Genomic DNA, 22,752 nt, shown 5'->3' with positions numbered 1-22,752 from the left:
GCCTTATCACGCGTCCTCTTTAACCTGGCCCTGGAGAAAGTGATTCGCGATGCAGATTTCAATGCAAGAAGCACCATCCTCTTCAAATCCACCCATCTACTGATCTACGCTGACGATATTGACATTATGGGAAGAACAACCCGAGATGTACAGTCTACCTTCATCCAAATCGAGCAGTCGGCTCCTGATCTCGGACTGCACATTAACATGAAGTACATGGTACGTTAGTGCCAAAGAACAAACAACCAACGAATCGGACTGGTCAAACGAAAACATTAAAGATATGGGACTACAACTTTAAGACCATTAATAATTTCTCTTATCTAGGGTCGAAAATCACAACCGATAACAGAGACGATGATGAAATCCGCGCACGGTTGTTGGTAGGCAGCAGAGCCTATTTCAGCTTAAAACAAGTCGGAATACCGGAAGCTCGTGCTTCGGGTATAAAGGTTTTGTGTTCATCTTATCTAAGAAATTTCGTTAGTCAGATACAGTTCATCAGTAGTTCAAGACGGTCGCTGGAGCTAGTCGGTCACGACAAAACTTCAGTCCGCTAGAACAGTGTTAAAGGAAATCTCGCACTAAAAGCGCGCTAAAAGTTCCACGATTGGCGACGGTAAGAAATTAATCTATCTCTTTATATCTTTTCAGATCTGAACTTTTAGCTGAAGTGCTAAAAGTTTTACAGGATGAGTGAGCTACCCACCGGCTCCAAACGCCGGAAAACCAGCGGAGGCGCCACCGATGACGCCCCAAACAACGAAGTCCCGAAGGGTGACATGGAGTTGGAGTCCTCCGTGCCATCCGAGGACGACTCAGAATACGCGACTGACTCCGATAGCTCTACATCATCACGCGCCAGCGCCCCGGCCGTCGAAATCCAGGATTTCGTACGGGTGAAAAAAGAGAAGCGCGCCCTAGCTACCAAGCTACGCGCCAAAGAAATGGAGGTGGAATCACTCCACGCGATCATCCGTGACCTGCAGCAGCAAGTTAACGCGCTGAAATTAGCGATTCCCGACAACCGGACCGCAGCGACAACCACGGCACCAAGGACAACGGCCATTCCGAGGCCCAGCATCCCGGCAACTCAAGTAACCCACCCGAGGCCATCAAGCAACAACACCGCCACATCAGCAAGCCAAACCAGGCAGCCGGCATCAACTAGTCGCAGCACCACCTCAACCAGCAGAGTAAGTAAAATCCCCCCCCTAGTGGTAGTAGGCCCCCCGAGTGACTTCTCTTCCACAAAGAGAACGCTCCAGAAATCCTTGCCTCACGAGTTCCTTATAAAAAAATCTGGTCCCGAGTCACATCAAATCCTCGTTAAAACGAAAGAGGAATTTGATACTACCAAGAAACTTCTGGTCGACAGCAAGACCAAGTTTTTTACCTACACTCTCCCTAGCGAAAAAACAACGAGCCTCATCATCAGAGGCCTGGATCGCACTTTCTCCCCCCAAGAAATCATGGACGACCTACGCGACCAAGGCGTCCATAACATACTGTCGGTGAAACCTTACCAGACAACACGTGCCAAAACTGAAAACCGCACGCTCGATCTTTGGCTCATCACCTTCGACGCCACCTTCGTCGAAGAGCAGCTCAAAAAGGTCAGAGCCATCCAACGAACCATTGTCCGCTTCGAAGAAATTCGAAACAGGCAATTACTGCAGTGCAAGAACTGCCAGAGGATTGGCCATGCCGCGCCAAACTGTCAACTCGACTACCGTTGCGTGAAATGCGACCAAGTCCATCCACCAGCGGCCTGTCCCAAAACGGCTGAAGAAAAGCCGAAGTGCGTAAACTGCGGCTCAAACGAGCACCCGGCAAACTACAGAAATTGCCCCACCTTTACGCTGGTCACGTCTAGGCGCAACGCACAGAGGCGTACGCGCACTCCCCAACCACCACCCAGACAGACACCTCGTCCAATAAATACTCCCTCCTACGTGCGTCCATCTGTGTCGTATGCAGACGCCGCACGCGCCCAGTCGACCTCCTCGACACACACCAGATCCTCTAACGCTATACCTGCCAATGTGAACATGAAGCAGTTGTTTGACATGTTTACAATGATGGTCAGCTCTCTAGCCTCCAACAATGGACGTTAGATTCATAGAGCTGAACATCAACTCAATCGTCGGCAGAGCACGCCGACACGAATTTGAGCTATTTCTCAAAGAGCACAAACCACAGGTTGTACTACTCTGCGAAACTAAGCTCAATTACCGCCACAAACCATTTTTCCCCAACTTCAATCTGTTCAGAACAGATCGCTTCCAGCAGCTCCAGCCCGGCAACTCGATCGCAGGCGGAACCGCTATACTCATCTCGAATAAATTTCGAGCCACTCAGCACTTCCCCCCGGTGGACTACTTCAAATCAATTGAAGTCACCCTGATCTCGATAAGTACCGAATCTACCACGGTATATATCGCAGCAATCTACTGCCCACACCAATTCCTTGACTCAGCAGATCTATCCAATCTGCTATCTTATTGCTCCAGCCAACCACGCGAAGTCGCCAAAGCCTGGGCGCTTGTCATAGGCGGAGACTTCAACGCGAAACACCCGTCATGGCTAGACCAAAACCCTAATTTCAATGGTCACGAACTCCACAGGTGGCTCACTACGCCATCATCCTCACGTAATATCTCTCATCTTAGTCCCGCACTACCAACCTTCTTCCGTTCCAATTACCAATCCTACCTTGACCACTTCCTCACTACATCCAACATCACCATCGTCCCAAACCCAAACACCTTTCCTTTCCTAGAGACCGCCTCTGGACTCAGTGACCATGGCGCAATCATCCTTGACTGCAAACTGCCAGGAAGGGTCAAAAACCTCCCTCCTCGCTCAGTGCCTGACTTCAGTAGAGCGAACTGGAGCCATATTAACCAACACATTTGGAGAGAACTCAGCAACATTGAGCTCCCAACCTCCCACCAAATTTCTAACTCCGCAATCGACCAAGCTGTCGATCATCTCACCCAGCTCATACAAAACTCATGCGATGAGCTTATTCCGCAACGCTCCCTGGGTTATAGAAACCTAATTTCTCTTCCCAATGATATACTGGCAGATATCAAATATAAGAGAACTCTTCGGCGCAGACTCTTCAGAAACAGATTCTCGCCAAACTTTGACACCATGAAGGCCGAGTTATACAACCTCGACCTATCAATTCGAAACAGAATTCGCTCTCTGTACCTCGAAAACGTCAATTCTCGCCTTGCGAACACTATCCTAAATTCGGAAACTTTCCACGAATTAAGGAAATCCTGCCCTGGGCTCGGAAAGTCTTCCGCCCCAGCCCAAATTCTACCCCAAAACATTTCCCCCCCTGAAAAAGCCGAGGTCTTGGCGAAACACTTCCACGAGGCGCATCAAATTACCTCTGGTGTACAAAACTCCCAAACCGAGTCTGAAGTCGCGGACACTATCGCCCGACTCAACTCCTCACCCACCTTTGTACAGTCTCGGCACTTCGCCAATATCTTCACTAACCCGCTATGCAACCCAAGCAAGCATGACCTCATTCCAAACTTAACGTTTGCGAAGCCGCATATGATCAGAGGCATCATAGAGAAGAGCAAAAATAAACGCTCAACCGGCTTCGACCGTATCCCGGCAATTCTCTTGAAGAAATGCTCAAAGTCCATCAGCCCTGTCCTTTCCAACATCATTAACCACTGCATCCTGAATGCACACTTCCCAACGAGTTGGAAATGCGCCCGCATAGTCCCTATCCTAAAGAAGCAGGAGAATCCGCTACAACCGAATAGCTACCGGCCAATTTCGGTCCTTCCGGCCCTAGCAAAAGTCTTTGAACGGACCATCAAATCGTTCATCGACATTCAAATTGACACCTCTGATGCGATACCTGACTTTCAGTTCGCGAATCGCACTGCTCATTCAACTGAGCACTCCCTCCTTATCCTGAAAACGGATATCCTTTCGGGACTTAATAACAAGACTCCCACAATTGCTTGCCTTCTCGACCTAAAGAAGGCTTTCGACTCCGTCTGGCAGCACGGACTAGTCCATAAGCTTTACCACTCTCTCTCTTTCCACCCTCATCTTTGCAAGCTCATACTGAGCTTCTTGGAAAATCGCTCGGCTAAAGTAGCAATACCTGAAGCCACATCTTCGGCATTCTCATGCCCGGCAGGCATCCCACAAGGGTCGGTCCTATCAGCCACCCTTTTCTCGCTCTTCACTGCGGATCTCCCAAAACCACCAGCACACCCACAACCAATCCGTATCCTACAGTATGCAGACGACCTTATCATTTATTCCTCAACCAAAAACATCCCCCTGGGAGAATCACGCCTCAACTCATACTTAGACGAGTTGTTCCACTATTTTAATAGATGGAAACTCATGCTGAATCCCCAAAAGTGTCAGGCAATTGTATTTCGAGGCCACCTCCGACTGACCAAACCCATCCTCCATAGGCTTAAAAACCTATCACTCCGGGTTAACGGCTCCACTATTCCAAACACTAATAACGTGACATACCTTGGTGTCGTCATAAACTCAAGGTTGTCAAACGTTCCCCACATCTCAAAGGTCCTGGCCAAAGTAAATTCGGCGTTCTACGCTCTGCGCCCAATTTTATTGTACAGGAGCCCAACCCCAACCAAAATAAAACTTATGTGCTACAAACAGCTCATAAGGTCTATCATTTCTTACGGCTTCATTTTCTGGTGTGACTCTTCCCCAGCGCAGATGGAGCGACTGCGCCTCAAGGAAAGACGATTTCTCCGGCATGCCAGCCAAATCTACCGTAATGATGATCGATCTAAATACATTTCGAATTCCACTCTATATAATGAGTGCGAAATTCCCCGCATTGACGCTTTTCTCGTCAACCACGCGATCAATTTCCTCCGCAAGTGCAGAGATCACACTAACCCCTTAGTCAAATCTTCGATGGGCATCATTTGCCCCGAGGAAAATTTCTTAACCCACAGTAAGTTCCCTCAACTCATCCTTGAACTTCTGGAGCGCGGCGACGTGTTCGACGAAGAAGGAAGAGTCATCCTGTACACAGGCCCCTATTCCCCTTCACAATACGTGAAGCCCTAACCAAACATGAACCACGGATAACAACCCCCTCCCCCTCCCCCTTTTCTCACCTTCACCCTCTTTCTATCACCTTTTCTGACTATCTCCCCTTTACCTTTCTCTTCTTTCTCTCCCCTTTCCCTGTCCCCATCTTCTACTACCACAGTTAGGAGGTTTTCTTTCCAGGTTTTCCTCCAGTTTCTTTCAGAGTCGGATAAACATCATCAAGCAACACAATTTCAGCATATCAACATTTAGTATAGACCTTAGATTAAGTACCTAACTGTTAAGGTTCACATGTTTAGTTTTAAGAATACGTTGTACAAGATTTTGATTTTCAATAAAAAAATGTGTTTCTCTTAAAAAAATGTGTTTCTCCTATCTAAGAAATTTCAACGCACATTTTTATACCCGTATCCAGCTACAAAACTACGAGACATACGTACATATTACAGCCGTAGATGTTACGCTCAACCTAAACAAACAAACTGCCTATTTTCGAATACTGTACAACATATAGGCTCGTATATAAATTGATCGTACCCATATTTCCGATTTACTTCTTATATCTATCTGAATTAGGCTCTACCCGCAAAGTTCACTAGCACGCATATACTATATACCTACATACACACATGTCTCGTTGGAATAATTGATATTCATATACAAATTATTAAAGAACTAAAACAAAATAATTCTTTTCCACTCAATTTATACGAACTTACTTCGTGTGGTATTGACGAATTGATATGTAATGATGACGTCATGCAGGTTGTAGAGTGCACGAAATTCACAAAAAATTGTAAAGTTTTACCCTCTATAACTTTGTTAATAATAGTAGGATTTTCTTCAAACTTGACCAAATTGTGCACTATGCTCTTCGTTATATGCATGCCAAATTTTGTACTTCTGGGATGAACATAAGGGGGGTGCCGGGTAAATTTCTAAAATGTGGAAATATACTATTATTAACTTTATCTGTGCAGATATCGGAACCGGATATATTTTGAGGCCTAGATTTCACAGAGATGCACTACTGAGATTTTTTTCAGATTTTTCGGTTGGATAGGTTCTGAGAACGAGACTTGTTACACTTTTTGGGGGTCATATTTTGAGCCCTCACTCCCCTATGTTTCACCCCATATAAAATATTGAACCAGTTTCAAAAAGTACTAATTGAGACCTTTCATTTGATATCCCACATGGCCACATTTTGTGAAAAAAAATTTTGCACCCTCCTTTTACATGTATGAGGAGCCCCCCTTAAACTTAACACAAAATGGCGTCAGTTGCTGCATGTAAAGGGAACGGCAGATCACATACTCCTACCAATTTTCGTGACAATCGGTTCAGCCGTTTCCGAATAAATTGGCTGTGACAGACAGACAGACAGACAGACAGACAGACGGACAGACAGACAGACAGACAGACAGACAGACAGACAGACAGACAGACAGACGGACAGACAGACATCGAATCGATTCTAATAAGGTTTTGTTTCACACAAAACCTTAAAAACTGTTCCGCTCGAAATGTCTCACCATAGGGTCAAAGCTCTTACTGTACAAGACTATGATCTTGCCAGTCCTTATGTATTCCTCGGAGACCTGGGTTCTTAGCAAGAAAAATTGCGAACTCTTGACCGCGTTCGGGAGAAGTATCCCCCGAAAAATGTTTGGCCCCCTACATGAGAATGGACGATTCCGTAGCCTACATAACGACGAGATCTATGAGCGATACCACGACCGTCTGGTTGTGGATAAAATCCGACTCAACAGGTTGCGGTGGGTGGATTGCCTAATCTACGATGATCTATAGTAGAAAAAGGAAACGAGCCAGACCCTGCCTGAGATGGAGCGATGGCGTAGATCAAGACGCCAGACAGCTTCCAGGGATATAGAATTGATGGACGTCGGCGCGAAACCGGGATGTCTGGAGGCAGGCCTAAACTGGATACTGGTTGTTGCGTCGCCAGCGTTCTCTGAGATGGCAACATTACTCTGTATGCAGCATTCTTCCGTTCCATTGTTAACTTACATTCAACCTCGAACTAGCCGTTTCGACTTTTCTTGCGGCTTGGACAAAGTATGGCTCCCCATATATGGGAATGGAGGTTGCAACATTTTTTTTCACAGAAGGTCTACTTTTCAAAACCTATCTAACCGAAAAATCTGAAAAAAAATCACGGTGATGTATCTAAACGAAATCTAGGCCTCAAAATACATCCCTTTCCGATACCTGCTCAAATAAAGTAAATAATAGTATGGCAGGTAGGTAGGTATCAGTGCCCGCTCCGAGGAGCCCAATTAGCGCTTTGGTGCGCCCTTTTGATGCCACAAACTTCCAAGACTGTGACTGTTGTTATGGGAGCAGGGAGGCAGAGTCCAGCCGGCTGGAATCTTCAGAGCCAGCCCGTAACATTCACGAAGAAAAGCAGCTCTCCAACCCTGCAGCTAGAAATCTCTGTGAGGTCCCCAAAGAATGGTTTACCCAATGCCCGCAGCCTGACTCTAGCCAGAGCTGGGCAATCACAGAGAAAGTGCATGAGAGTTTCCCTTTCTTCTCCGCAGCTTCGGCAATGCGAGTTGTAGGGTATGCCGAACCTAGCGGCATGGTCCCCTATGGGCCAGTGACCCGTGCAGACCGCCGTAACCTCGAATGCATTTGCACGCGTCTGGCACAGAAGCTCTCGTGATTGGGCTATGTTATAAGTGGGCCAAATTCTCCTTGATTTGGCACAGCTTGTAAGCCTTCGCCTTCTCAGGCCCGCGGCTGCTAGGTAGTGCGAGTAGACTCGACCCCCAACAGCCGCCAGCGGAAAACCGACTGTATTCGCCGAGAGACTGCCACGAGCAGAGCCTTGCCTGGCCAATCCGTCAGTCCGCTCATTCCCCTCTATCTTCGTATGCCCGGGAACCCAGAGGAGAGTGACCTTGAGCGTGCCGCCCAGACGATTAAGCGCGTCTCTGCACTGCCCCACCAACCGGGAAGATGTCGTCGTTGAGTACAAGGCCTTGATGGCCGCTTGGCTGTCGGTGAGAATGGCTATGTCACGCTTGGGGCTCGAACCACGCTCCAGCCATCGACAGACTTCCAATATCGCCAGTACTTCCGCCTCGAATACACTGGTGAAACCTGGGAGACCATACGACTTGGAAACACAGTGTGTATTCCAGAAAACCCCCGCGCCGACTTCATAGCCCATCTTTGATCCGTCCTTAAAGAATACTGTATCATAGTCTTGCAACACGCCGCCGCTCTTCAACTTTTTTTGTTTTGGTGGGATTAGGGTAGGTGAATGCGTTTACGCACAGAGTATGGGACTCCCGCAACAGCACGTTGGCGGACTACCAACTAACGACCTCCCTGCCATCAGAGAACTAGCCTGGAACCGTTTAACACATTACTTCGGGCTAGCCCTCCCGCTCTCCCGGCTTTGGGAGCCTTCAAGTCAGGGAATTCCTTTCACCAACGGGAGGGGTGGGGAGGACTGGAGTTGTTGTTAGTTCAGGGAACCTCTTACCGTCCGATCCCTCCGCTGGTCGAGTTCAATCTCCTTCGTAATAAGAAGAGCCCGAACATAATGCGCAATACGATTCCAGCTGACAGCGCTCTTCAGCATCTCTCGCACACTGTTATCTGGAGAGAGCTCCCCTGTGTCTGCATAAAGCTGCTGGCGGAGGCCGTCCCACCTCTCACACAATCAGGAGATCGCGTCTTCCCAATCCTGTGCAGGTAAGACTGAAAACTTCCATGCCCACTTAGAAGTAGGGTAAGGAAGTAATCAATCTCACCGTGCGTTCTGTTCAACCATGGGTCTAATTTGTCGATGAGCCGCGCAGTCCCCTTGCCCTTGGCTCATTTTGCCAAGAAAGTTGCCACTCGCTAAGGGTGCGTTGACGTTCTTCACGGACAACCACTTTTCTTGAGTTTTCGCCCTTGCGGCGATAGATAGCTTTGCGCTCCTTGGCAAGGAGGGCAACGGGGATCACTCCCGCAATCACCATCACAGCCGGTTCAGAAACGGTGCGATAAGCAGACGCCACTCGCAAAGCTCCCCGCCTCTGCACTTGAGCGAGGCGTTTACGATGCACCTCCTTGTCAAGGGCATCAGCCCATGCCTCCACACGATAGAGAAGAACGGACTCCGTTGCTCCCATGAGGAGACGTCTCCTAGTTGATATAGGGCCCCCGACATTCGCCATTAGCCAACTCAAGGCCGCAACTCCAGCTGCAGCCCTGTCCGGTGCTGCTTTAATTTGCTCGAAAAAGCTTCATCTTCTTCTCAGCAATTCTGGCCGTTGGCGGAACACCAGTATGTAAACTTCCGCCGGGATGCCATCAGGACCTGGCGCTTTCCTGTTTTTCATAGTGAGAACCGCTTCTTCGAGCTCTCTCATTGTGAAAAAGAGGCAATCCACGACGCTTTCCGCGTTATTTACATCAACTCGTACAGGGTGTGTGGGGAACAATGCCCGCACAATGCGGTCCATCTGATCAGAGCTTCGATTTTTCGAGTGACAAGCTTATAGCTTGTCACGGGTCGTCATTCACCTCGTTAACAAGCTTTTGCCAGCCGCGAGCTTTGCTTTTATTTATAACGCTGCGGAGTCTCCTTTTTGCTGATCTATATTGTGCATTTATGGCAAATGCCTCCTCGTTGGCGTCTAAACGTTGTGCCAAACGGCGGAGCTTATGACACTCCTTCCGTCGGTCGGCAATTTCTGCCGTCCACCAGTACATAGAAGGCTTGTCGCGTCTGGGGCCTCTCCGGGACATGGTAGCCTCACACGCCGTCGTTATCAGATTCATCACTGAATTTACGACGGTGCCAGCTGCGACACTACCACCCCCCGGAGTGCCCCCCAGCGGGGCCCTACCTGCTCCAAGAGCTTCGACGACGATGTTCACCTTCGCGGCATTCCATACGCAGGGGAACGTCGCGTTGGTGCTCGCCGGCAAGTAACGTCAAACACTTCGAACGCAATGTACTAATGATCACTTGCCGAGAAGTCTTCTAGGACTCGCCACCCGTCCACCGATGATGCCAGGGATTCCGACGCAAAAGTGATGTCAGGAATGCTTCCTTCACAACCTGGGCGCCAAAGCTACAAGCCCGGTTCTTGCCGCCATTTCCAGAATCCGTTTCCCTCTGGAGTCTGATTGAGGCATGCCCCATTCAAGAGCACTGGCATTAAAATCACCGCCTACCAGGATTCGTCCCTCCGTGTTCGAAACGGCGTCCTCCAGAGCATCAAGCCGGCGCCGAAAGTCCGGCATTGTCTCATTCGGCGTCAGGTAAACGCTAAAAACATTATCCCTAAACACCGGATCCAGACAAACCCGTCGAACGTTCTTCCGGACCCAGATGGCAACGGTGCCCGATAAGTCGAGATACCATGAGGACGGGTCCTTGTTTCGGTATTGCTCGCTAATCAGCACTAGATCAGCATTTACTTCCGCAGCGAACTGTGCTAGCAACTGGTGAGCGGTTGCACTCCGGTGCAATTTGCAAAATGCGGATCATGGCGTTCGCACCCTAGCCCTCTCCAATTCCGCCCTGAAGATCGGACACCGTCCCGAGCCCGCAGTGTGTGCGACGCTTTCACCAGACGCGCCACGATCCCTGCAGAGAACACAACTCTCGCTTTCCTTGGAAGTCTTCGCTTGATGACCCACTTGGACGCATCTCTGGCATGGATTTCACTAAGGACGTGACGTGTCTCTGGCGACGGAGTCCGTTTCTTTTTTTGCTTACTCGATTTGTGTCCAAATCCATCTGCTCAGGACTAGCGATTCTAACTGAGCTTACTTCCAGAGCAGGGGCACTGCAAGGTATTGGAGTTGCATCTCCGCACAGTCAGTCGCGGCATTTGATGAGGCTTCCTCTTTATTTGGGCGCCCCGGTGTCACATCGGGTATATCAGCCCTTGTTGCCTCTTTCGCTGATCGCTGCGGTGAAGGACGCATTTTTGTGCTCCGCCCAAACACACTCAGCTCTTCCTCCTTGCCTGTTGTTTCGTCGTTTTTTTTATAAGTTTATGAATATTTTCCAGGAAAAAGTAACCAGCGCATCGTGTGCAAGGGAGCGGACCGCAATAGTCAGGAGCGGGTATATCCTCGGGGACACAGCCCCTACCCCAGTTCCCTGAGGCCTGACCTACGCTTAGCTGATTCCGGGATTCACGGACGGATCAGCGCTCGCTCGGGGCAACGCGGTCTACTAACACCGATTCAATGCACACTACCCGACCAGGGTCCCGAAGGAGCTGGCTCCTGATATACGTCGCAACTACCACCTTGGCAGAGTCTACTAACACCGGTTCAATGCACACTACCCGACCAGGGTCCCGAAGGAGCTGGCTCCTGATATACGTCGCAACTACCACCTTGGCAGAGCTAGGCTCACATCACCCCGTCGACGCCGACAGAGAGCTGTCGACGGCTCCGGAGACTCCCAGTGTATCCCGACGTGTACCGGTCATTCGCGGTTCGCTCTTCACCGAGAAGCTTTCTCGAGGCTACTACATAGGACGCAGGTATGCTGCCAGCCCACACCCCGTATCGTAAGCGACCCGTTAAAAGTCGCTAAGGACCCCTGAGGGGGCCGGTCTTCCACTTTGCCCTGGTTGGAAAGTTCACAGCAAAGTTTCTCGTGAAGTTCAGCTTGCGTGTGATATAGTCCGTGGGGGATGCCCAGATTTCCCGAGGTATTTCGTCTAGGATGTTGCTGTGGCCGTAGGTACCCAACATCCGGACTCACGTAGTCTGACGAAACTGCACGCTGCAACATATTTAATCTAGAGGTCTAGGGGAAGGAGATGCAGGAGTACATTGAGAGCATCTGCCGGGCAGGACTGCACAGCCCCAGTAGCACCCGCACACGCGGTTCTTATTAAGCTTCATCCTATTTATTTTTTTCCAAAGCCTGCCACCATACAATAGAGCCGTGCATTAGAATCGGACGCACTACAGCGGTGTGCATCCAGAGACCTATCCTCGGCCGGAGACCCCATTTCTTTGCAAAGGTTCTCTTGCAGGCATAGAATGCTATACAGGTCTTCTTAACCCTCAGTTCCATGTTCAATCTCCAGTTTAGCTTTGGATTACACCCAGATACTTTACATTAGAGGAAAGAACTAATCTTTGTTCATTCAGTCGTGGTAGATGGGATTCAGGTATCCTTGTCTTGGTAGTGAATAGCATCAGTTGCCTTTTGGTTGAGTTTATGCTGAACTTGCGGCCCACAGGCACACCTTTCGCAACCCTCCTTCCATGATGTCGCTCATAATGGACAGAAACATCCCTGATACTAATATCATCAAGTCGTCGGCATACGCCACTACCTTCACCCCGCTGCTGTCCAATGTACGTAAAATTTTGTCCATTACTATTAACCAGAGCACCGGTGAGATGGCGCCACCCTGGGGCGTGCCTCTGTTCATAGCTCTGGTCAAGTGGAGGCAATCCGACTGGATTATCCTGGTACTCAGCATGGATATAATCCAATGCGTGAGATACCCCTCCAATCCAATACCGGTCAAGCCTTCCTTGATGGCATTGGTACTGACATTGTTAAAAGCTCCCTCTATATCCAAGAAGGCAGCAAGGGTATACTGCTTGTACTGCAGCGACCGCTCAACCGTGCCAATTACCTCGCGGAGAGTGGTTTCTCTGGATTTTCCTTTGAGGTACGGCATGCTGAGACTTAGAGAAAGGCGTTCTCTCCATAATCGCCCTTAAGTGAATGTCCAGGACGCGTTCTAGGGTCTTCAGCACAAAAGAGGTCAGGCTGATTGGTCGAAAGTCCTTCGCGGACTCATGACCGCGTATGCCCGCTTTCGGTATGAAAACCATCGTGCGCGCCTCAGGACTGCGGTACGTATCCTAAAATGATGCAGCTCCGGTAAATCTCAACAAGCCACGGCACAACCCTTTCCTGCTGCTTCTGTAGCATGACTGGCATTGTGCCATCTGGGCCTGGAGACTTGTATGCGGAGAAGCTGTTTATAACCCAGCCGATCCTATCCTCGGTAATTACCGATTTGATAGGCTCGCACAGTTGGGGTTGCCGTAAGCCCTCCAAGCACGGTTCTGACTCACAGTCCTCTCCGCTGGAGAAAAAGTGCGTTTGAACCAGCAGCTGAAAGATTTCGCTAGAAGATTGCGTCCAGGAGCCTTCCGACTTTTTAAGAAAGGATGGGCTCTTATATTCCTTGCACAGAATCTTACTGAGCCTCGCGGATTCACTAGTGCTTTCGATGTTCTGACAATAGTCCAGCCAAGACCGATGGCCGACTTGTACTTCTTCAGGCAGTCCTTGTATGGCTGCCAGTATTTTTGCCTGTGGCAGATGTTGAAGATTTTTCTGATCAGCTTCCTGAGACTAGAGAGATCTTCATTCCACCACGGTGGCAGGGTCTTTTTGCTAATGCAGAAAATTCACATAAAATGTAAAAGTTTCACCTTCTGCAACTTTGTTAATAATAATTGGATTTTCTTCAAGAGTTATGCCTTATGTTATTCCTTATACCACTGCCAAATTTTATACTTCTAGCATGAACCTAACGGGGATTTCCAACTAAATTTCTAAAATAAGCTAATATGCTATTATTAACTTTATTTATGCTGATATCGGAACGAGATGAAGTTTTGGGGTTCCAGATTTCTTTTAGGTACACCACTGTGATTTTTTTTCAGGTTAAATAGGTTCTGAGATCGGTTAGATAGGTTCTGAGAACCAGATCTTTTGCACTTTTTGAGGGCCATATTTTCAGCACCCACTCCCTACGTCTCACTGGATATCAAATATGGGACAAGTTCTAAAAAGTGCTAATTGAGCCCTCTCATTTGATACCCCACAATGGCATCATTCTGAGAAAAAAAAATGTACACCTCTCCTTTCGCATGTATAGGGAACCCCTCTTAACACAACACAAAATTGTGCCACTTGCTGTATCTAAAGGGATCTACAGATCACACTCATTCTCAAAATGAATATTTACAGACCACACGTTCTCACAAACTTTTGTGACAACAGGTTTAACCGTTTTCGAATAAATCGAGTGTGGCAGACAGACAGACATACAGACAGGCATCAGGTTCGATTCTAATAAGATTTTGTTTCACACAACACCTTAAAAACGGTAAATCGGAATGTGGAAATTTAAATGCAGTTTCAACACAAGTCTAGAGAATAAAGCACAAAGAAGAAACAAATTCAATAATAAATAGTCGAATAATCTCAAAAAGTATCCGGATGGACGTGGTGTTACTAATACAATTTATATGAAAAATATATTGTTTTGTGCCTTCTTGTCATAGTAGCTCGCCTGTATGAAATTTCCTGACTTGCCTTCACAAAAGAAATTAAACAAAAATGAATTAAAGTTTCGACTTAAAACTTTTAAGGAAGTGGTTCTTAAGACTATATTGTATCAAATTAGTAAATAGCAAAACAATGTTCTAAAGAAATGTTTGACTGTGAAAAAGTCCCCTTCGGACCTAGTTCCATTCTAGAATATAAAAGCGCTTCCAGTATAAAGGCGTTATGTTCATCTTATGTGAGGAACGCTCTACGGACGGTTTCTCATTTCTCCATAGCTAAAAATGCAAAATATTCCTTCATATATTGCCAAACTCCAACTCATCAATATGTACGCACATACATATTGAAGACATAAATCGCTCATCAGAAACAAGTCGGGAAACCAGAAACTAAATGCTTCAGGTATAAAAGGTTTTGTGTTTCCCTATGCGAGGAATGACAGTGCTCTGTGCAGATAGTTAACAAGTCGGGAAACCGGAAGCTGGGCGCTCCAGGTATGAAAGGTTTTGTTTGTTTCTTCTGTGAGTATATTTGAGTGTAGAACTATCCCATTTGTACGTAGTCCGTTATGTATATGCATTAACATGTCTGACTACCCACTTTAGTGTGATATTGATATTTAGTTGCAGTAAATTTACACGGTAAAGTCAACTTTCAGCTACTGTAACTTCGTTACTAATAGTATGATTTTGATCAAACTTGGGAATAATATGCTTCATATTATGTTTTATACTACTACTATAACTCAGAGCTAAACTTAAGGGGGGTTTTACTCAATTTTCCCAAAAATATGGTAATATACTATTATTAACATACTTTGAACAGATATCGATATGGAGAGTATTATGAGGCCTGGGCACCATATAGAGGCAGCTTCATCATTTTTGTCAGATTTTTCGGTTGGGCGGTTTCTGAGAATGGGTCCGTTAAAGAAATCATCACTTTCCACCCCTCCCACTCCCCGCCTTTCTAACAAATCTCAAAAACTAAGATCGGATTCGAAAAGTACTAATCGAGACCTTTTATTTGATACCCCACATGATTATACTCGGTGAAAAACAATTTTTACACCCCCCTTTTACATGTATGGGGACCGCGCCTAAATCACAACATAGAAGGAACTCATTCACTGCATATCTGAGGGTCCACAGTTCCCACCTTCTCACTAAATTTCATGTCAATCGGTATATCCGTTTCTGAGAAAAGTGAAGATTTTAATAAAAAAATTCAAATGCCCTCTACTATTTCAAAAGGCATTTAAACAAATAATTTGATCTGGAAAGCACTGTATTGATAGCAGTCAACCTCATACGCTTCACACAAGGAGCTCAGTATTATTAACAAATGTGAAGAAGACAATCTACAACAGATAAAACAAATCGAAATACCGGAAGATGCGCTTCATGTATAGAGGTATTGTGTTCATCCTATGTGAGAAACTTTCTACGCACATTTTTCCATTCGTATAATGCTAAAAACCCAAAATATTCCTTCATATTTTTTCGAACTACAAGAAATACGTACATATTACGTACGTACGTGGGCTCACTTTCTTGTGGTATTGACGGATTGATATGTTATGATGACGTCATACACGTATCAAAATGCGCGAAATTCACAAAAAATGCAAAAATTTCATGTTCTATAACTTTGTTATAGATTGTGGATTTCCTTCAAACTTTCCAAAGTTATGCCTTATGTTATCCCTTATGCAAGTGCCCAATTTTGTTGTTCTAGCAGGAAATTAAGGGAGGTTCGGCTAAATTTCTAAAATATGCTAGTATGCTATTATTAACTTTATTTGTGCAGATATCGGAACGGGATGTATTTTGATTCCTAGATTTCGTTTAGATACACCACTGTGAGATTTTTTCAGAATTTTCGGGAGAGTAGGTTCTGAGAACGAGACCTGTTACACTTTTTGGTGGCAATATTTTGAGCTCTCACTGCCCTATGTTTCAACTGAGATCGAATATGGGGCCAGTTTCGAAAAGTACTAATTGAGCCCTTTCATTTGATACTCCACGTGGCCACAATCTGTGAAAAAAATGTGCACCTCCATTCACATGTATGGGGAGCCCTCCTAAAACTTAACATAAAATGGTGCCACTTGCTGTATGTAGGGGGGGGGGGGGGGGGGCGGAGGGAACAACAGACCATACGCTCTCACCAATTTTCGTGACAATCGGTCCAGCGGTGTCCGAATAAATCGAGTGTGACAGGCAGACACACAGACATCCACTCGATTCTTATAAGATGTTGTGTGAAAAAAGGGCTGGGCTGAAGTGGATTCTTCATGAATTGAATTTTAATATTTCTTCTTTGAATCGCTATAAGGTTGATACTAATAGCCGGATTTCCATGAAACTTGGAATGCGTTCTGTCCTCTATGCCGGTGCAACAAAACCTTATTAAATTCGGTTCAATGTCTGTCTGTCTGTCACAGGCAATTTTCTCAGCAACGGCTATATCGATTGACACGAAATTTGGTAAGAAGGTGAGAACTGTGTACCCCCAGACATGCAGTGAGTGATATCCTCCTGCGTTGAGATTTAGGGGGGGGGGGGGGGGGTCCCTATACATGTAAAAGGGGGGTGTAAAATTCTTTTTCACCAATATAGTCATGTGGGGTATCAAATGAAAGGTCTCGATTAGTAATTTTCGAAGCCGGTCTTAGTTTTGAGATTTGTTAAAAAGGCGGAGAGTGGGAGGGCTGCAAAGTGATGATTTCTTTAACGGACTCAATCTCAGAAACTACAACCGGAAAATCTGAAAAAAATCATGAAGCTGCCGCTATACGGTGCCCAGGCCTCAAAATACTCTCCATGTCAATATCTGTTCAAATTAAGTTAATAATAGTATATTACCATATTTTTGGGAAATTGAGTAAAACCCCCCTTAAGTTTATCTCAGAGTTATAAAAGTCGTAGTAGTATAAAACATAATATGAAGCATATTATCCCGAAGTTTGATCGAAAATCATACTATTAGTAACAAAGTTACAGTAGCTCAAAGTTTTCTTTCACCGTGTAAATTTACAACCCCACGTACTAAATCTGACATGCTAAATACATATTCTTAACGAGCTAGGTACAAATGGGATAGTTCTACACTCAAATACACTCACAGAAGAAGCAAACAAAACCTTTCATACCTGAAGTGCTCAGCTTCCGGTTTCCCCACTTGTTTTCAATCAATTTCTAAAAGTTGGTTATATACTATTAATAAGTTTATTAAAGCAGATATGGGAATGGGGACATATTTGGATGGCCAGGTTTCATATCAGTATTTGCACAAAACCTCAAAAAGGAGATAAGTAGATTTTTCATAAACTAATAAGTAATATTTGATGCGAATGTCAATTATTCTCACTGATTGTGACGTCAGCATCTTATTTGGATGGCGTAAGTTGCAGTAAATTTGTGTGAAATTGATAAGTTTGAATTGCTATAACTTGGATAGTAATAACCGGATTTCCATGAAACTTGGCAGTGTTATTCATGGTACTGCTATGTTGTTGCATAATTTGGTACTCCCGAGATGAACTAAACAGGTATTTTCGAGGCAACTTCGAAAAGTTGGAATATAATGAGATATATTTTAAGCCTAGATTTCACATAAGCGCCCCACTCTGAATTTTTTTAAGATTTTTGCTTTGGGTAGTTTCCGAAAATGAGACCTGTTTCACTTTAAGTGTGAACCTTTTGCCTCTTTATATTTGCACGGTACTACTAATCGAGACCTTTCATTCGATATCCCACATGACGACATTGGTTGAAAAAAATGTACATCCCAAACATCAAAGTTCCCATCTGCCTACCAAGTTTTGTTCGGATCAGTTTAGCCATTTTGGAGGAATGTATTTGTGACAGACAAACAGACAGACAGTGAATCGATTTTAAGAAGGTTTTCATTTCATTTCATTTATTTACTCATAGTGACTTACAACTAGACAATGATTACTTAATGCTAGCTTAATAACGGCTAATAGATCTTAACGCTATCAAACGGGTGACTATTACATAGTTTGGCCGACCCGACCTTCTCTGTAATCTACTTTACTGTATATATTTTTATTTATACATCGATCTTGACAATTTATAATAGCACTTGGTATTTTCAAACTGCGCCCGCACTAAAGGCACAAGAAGGTGAAATTTTACTTACTTAACCTAGTTACATATAACTTAACCTAACTTATTTTAACTTAACCTAATTTAATCTAACTTAATCTAACATAATTAATCCTTAACTAATATTTACAATAAGCACATTACAATTTCCTGTGCTTATCCTCTATCCTCCCCTACCAGGCAAGGAGTTTCAAAAAGGGTTAGGATTTTGGGTCTTAGAGATGAACTCACGATTTGGCAGGGCCTTAAGAATGTGGCCAATGGGGAGGTTTTACCCTGTTGGTAGAGATGCGGAATTAGTGGGTTGGGGTGGTCCTCCGTTCTTTCCAAGAACCTTTCCATTATTGTGAGAACGTGTTCTCGAAGTGGTTTGACTTTGGCTCGCCTATACACTTCGGCGTTTTTGCCGATCTTTTTTGTTTTCCAGTTGTAAGACAAGCCTGTACAATGTCTAAGGATTCGGCGTTCGAATGACTCGCATTTTGCCATTGCTTGGTTGGAGCATGTGATCCAAGTTGGTGCTCCGTAACAGATAACGGGTCTTATAAGGGCCTTATACAGGGTCAGTTTGGTTTTGGTGCTGAGACCTACTGTCTTGCGAAGAATTTAGTAGATGCTACTGACTGCACCGCGTGCCTTGCTGATAGCGAGCTGGAGGTGGGAGTATTTGATCGAAGTAGATCTGCTCACTGTAGTGTTCCCGATTCTCATTTTCAAGCGTTTAGCTTTCCTATGGATGCCTCTAGAACCTAAGTATCTAGATTTTCTCCTAAAGGTGCAGATTTGCGTTTTTTCCCTCATTAATCTTGATTCCCCAACTACGGTAGTACCTGCAGAGATTTACAATGTATTTCTCAACCGCTTTGGCTGCCCTGTTGGGGTGGAGGTTCGAAGCGAAGATAAGCGTGTCATCAGCGAATTGGATCAGTTCAACGCCGTCATCGGGGATCGGAACGTCAGCCGTGAAGATATTGTAAAAGGTTGGCCCTGAAATGGATCCTTGCGGTACACCCGACGTTACCGGCAAGAGATCGGAAAATTCATTCCCCACGCTGACATAAAAGTGCCTATCTTCGAAGAAACTTAACGCAAGTCTAATTATCGGGACAGGGAAGTCATTATCTATCAATTTGTATATAAGTCCGTTTACCCACACGGAGTCGAAGGCCTTTTCCAAATCTAACGCACATGCTACTGTGGGTTTATTGTTAACGTTAAGTCTTGAGACGACAGTGTCGTGTAGGTAGCTCAGCGCGTGCTGGGTTCCGTGTTTAGAGCGGAATCCGAACTGGTGGTCAGGGATAACTTTGTTGAGATTACAATGCTGGACTAGCCCAATTGCCCATGCTTTCTCAAACAGTTTGCCAAGGTTCATAGGGAAATGGGCCTGAAATTGCTTGGCTCGTTGGAGGTTCCTTTCTTTCGGATCGCAATAATTTTTGCAACTTTCCATGTGGATGGAAAGTAGCCGTTATTAATACAGTTGTTGAAAACTGCTAATAAAAACTTCAGTGAGGCTCTGGGGAGGTTCTTTATGACGAAGTTCGGGATTTCATCAGGCCCGGCTGACCTTTTACCGTTGAGGTTTCTGGTTAAGTCGGTGAGTTGAGGTAAACTCAGAAAATGTTGCGATTCCGATGGCTTGACTGAGGTGTTGGTTGTGGTGAATTTTGTTAGCTTCTAGGAGCTCTCAGAGACGAAGGCCTTGATTGTTGAATCAACAATCGACGATATAGCCGGGTTGTTTTGAGGCGGAGGGGAATTGAGCTGAGTCTCAAAAGATTCCGCGAGAATTTGCGCTTTCCTAGCGTCACTGCAGATGTGCTCCCCGTTCTTGGTAAGAGCGATATTGCGGGACTTATGTTTGCCGGTTAGCCTGTTGATATGCTGAAACATATCTGGGCCGGGCTTAATATCTGCTAGTTTCCTTGTCAGTTCTTTGTTGCGGAAATTCGCCACTCTTTGCCGAATTATTGTACTCAGACAATTAATCCGGGAAAGTAATGCTTTATACTCAGCATTAACTTTATTTCCGAGTTTGTGGAAAATCCGTTTGAGTTTCCTACGCCATATTTGCCTGACTTTCATATGGAGCATGATATCGTGAGGGACTGAGTTATATTGTAACTCGTCGACTTTAATAAGCCTTGTGTTTCTGCGTGTAGCAGTATTAATGGCATCTGTGGCCAAGGTGATGGCTTCGTCGATCTCCATGTCTGATAGATTGCGGTCAGTTGCGAGTTTTCTCAAGTTCAGCCTTGGTGCAAGGTCTGCCTTGAATTTGTCCCAATCAGTGTGGGCGAAGGACCTTACGGTGGTCATTACTCGCTTTCGCAGTTGGGAGGACGAGGACAGTTTAAGTTGTACTGCGAAATGGTCAGACATGCCTGGTAGAGTAGTGCACGATATCACTTGAAAGTTCAGGGAAGTTTCCTCAGATAGGAGGAAGTAGTCAATGGTTGATTGGCTACTGGGTCTTGTCGGAGTATCTGGCAAGACTAAATCGACATAGGCTGGCGAGTAAGGGTCTTGGATCCATTTAAGCAGGGTTTCCCCATTTCTATTGAGTGCCGTATCGCCCCAGGAGGTGTGCCTAGAGTTGAAGTCGCCACCGAAAATGAGGTACTTGTACTTTAACTGGAGATTGCCCAAGATCTTAAGATCTTGTCCCAGTTGCTCTGTTAGACAGTTGCATTTGATGGAGACGGAAACTACCAAAATCCGTCTACCATCAGTGGTTTTTACTATTGCCGCGGCAGCGGAAGAGGTAAGCAGGTTTCGTATAACGACTTCCTCAAATTCATAGTCTTTTCTGACTAAAAGGGCAGCGCCAGTGTTGTTGTCGTTCCGGATAATATTATACCCGGTGAATTGCACGTTATGCCTGCTATTGAGGTGAGTTTCTGAAACGCAGTATAAGTCCGCTTTCAGACTGTCGATCAACATTTGGGCAGTGGCACGTTGGGCGTGTGAGATCAGGGACGCGGAGTTAAAGGTAACGATATTTAACTCCATAGGTTCATCAAGAGTTTTATTGCAGCGAATTGCCGCTGCTCGTTGGTGGAGGCCGTCGCGAGAGATTGCACCAATTCGCGGAAGGCGTTTGGTGCGGGGGTGGGAGCAGGTTGTGCTGCCACTCTTGGTGCAGAGTTCCTGGCAGCTTGCGCGTACGATACGCTGGGTCTGGCCAAGCTTTGTGACAGTTGTGTCACTGCGTGCTTGGCTCGGGAGCTTTCGTTCGCTCTTCTTTGCTTGGCAGCTTCCTTCCTAGCTACCATTTCTTTATAAGCTGGGCACCCGCGGTAACTCGCTGGGTGGCCTGCTTGCCCGCAGTTGCAGCAGAGTACTCCTTCGGCTGCAGTCCTCGTGCATTCCCCACGAGGGTACGCTTTCGAGCACTTGACACATCTGTGTACTATTGTGCAGTTTTGCGCAATGTGTCCGAAGTTCTGGCAGTTGTAACACTGCACTTCTTCGAAGCTCATGACTTTTTGCCAGGAGATCTTTTGATGAAGGATGTATCTTTTTTTTTTTTTTCTGCGTACACGGAGGTGGAAAATCTTAGAAAGACACGTCCGCCGCAGCTCCGCCGCCCGAACGGCGGAACAACAGCGGGCGCGTGTGGGATTCACACCCACTAAAAACCACTCCCGGTCTCTCCAGCCAAAGCCCCGCGGGACCACCATTGAGGTATTACTTCGCGGGGTAGGTTTGCTCTTAGGCACTCATCCTTCTCCTATTTGCAGCTTTCCTCCTTCTTTGTTCTTTCAGCAACTCCTCCTGCATTTGGATGATTGCGGAGCTAACCGCAAGCCACTTCTCCTCGGACCCCAGCATCTCAGTAACTAAGCTCTCCGGGGTCCCGCTCCTGCCCAGCACCTGGTTTAAGTTCCTTCTCTCCATCGCAAATCGTGGGCAGTGAAACATCACATGCTCTGGATCCTCCGGTATGCCATCGCATCTGGGACAGTTCGGAGAATCATCCAACCCAAAGCGGTGCAGATACTGCCTGTAGCAACCACCGTGTCCCGTGAGGAACTGGGTAATGTGGTAGTTGGTATCCCCATGTTTTCGCTCAAGCCACACCCTAATGTTGGGAATGAGCCTGTGCGTCCACCGACCTTTCGCAGACTCGTCCCATCTGCGTTGCCAGAGATCAAGCGACTCTGACCTTGCCGCATTTCTACGCTGTGCATGCCCCTCCATATGTCT

General features: G+C 46.2%; 1 protein-coding gene across 1 annotated transcript in view; it reads left to right on the top strand.

Annotated features, from left to right (window-relative positions):
• Positions 1-692: 692 nt before the first annotated feature.
• The window catches only part of LOC119659225 (zinc finger BED domain-containing protein 4-like), a 44,852-nt gene continuing 22,792 nt past the window's right edge, over positions 693-22,752 (top strand). The window contains exon 1 of the mRNA XM_038067242.1: positions 693-1,196. Coding sequence (XP_037923170.1) covers positions 693-1,196 — 504 coding nt within the window. The remainder of the gene's footprint in view (positions 1,197-22,752) is intronic.

The sequence above is a fragment of the Hermetia illucens genome, chromosome 1 (genome assembly GCF_905115235.1).
Source record: "Hermetia illucens chromosome 1, iHerIll2.2.curated.20191125, whole genome shotgun sequence".
NCBI lineage: Eukaryota > Metazoa > Arthropoda > Insecta > Diptera > Stratiomyidae > Hermetia > Hermetia illucens.
The sequence above is the reverse complement of the archived record's forward strand: the minus strand, read 5'-3'. Positions and strand labels throughout refer to the sequence as shown.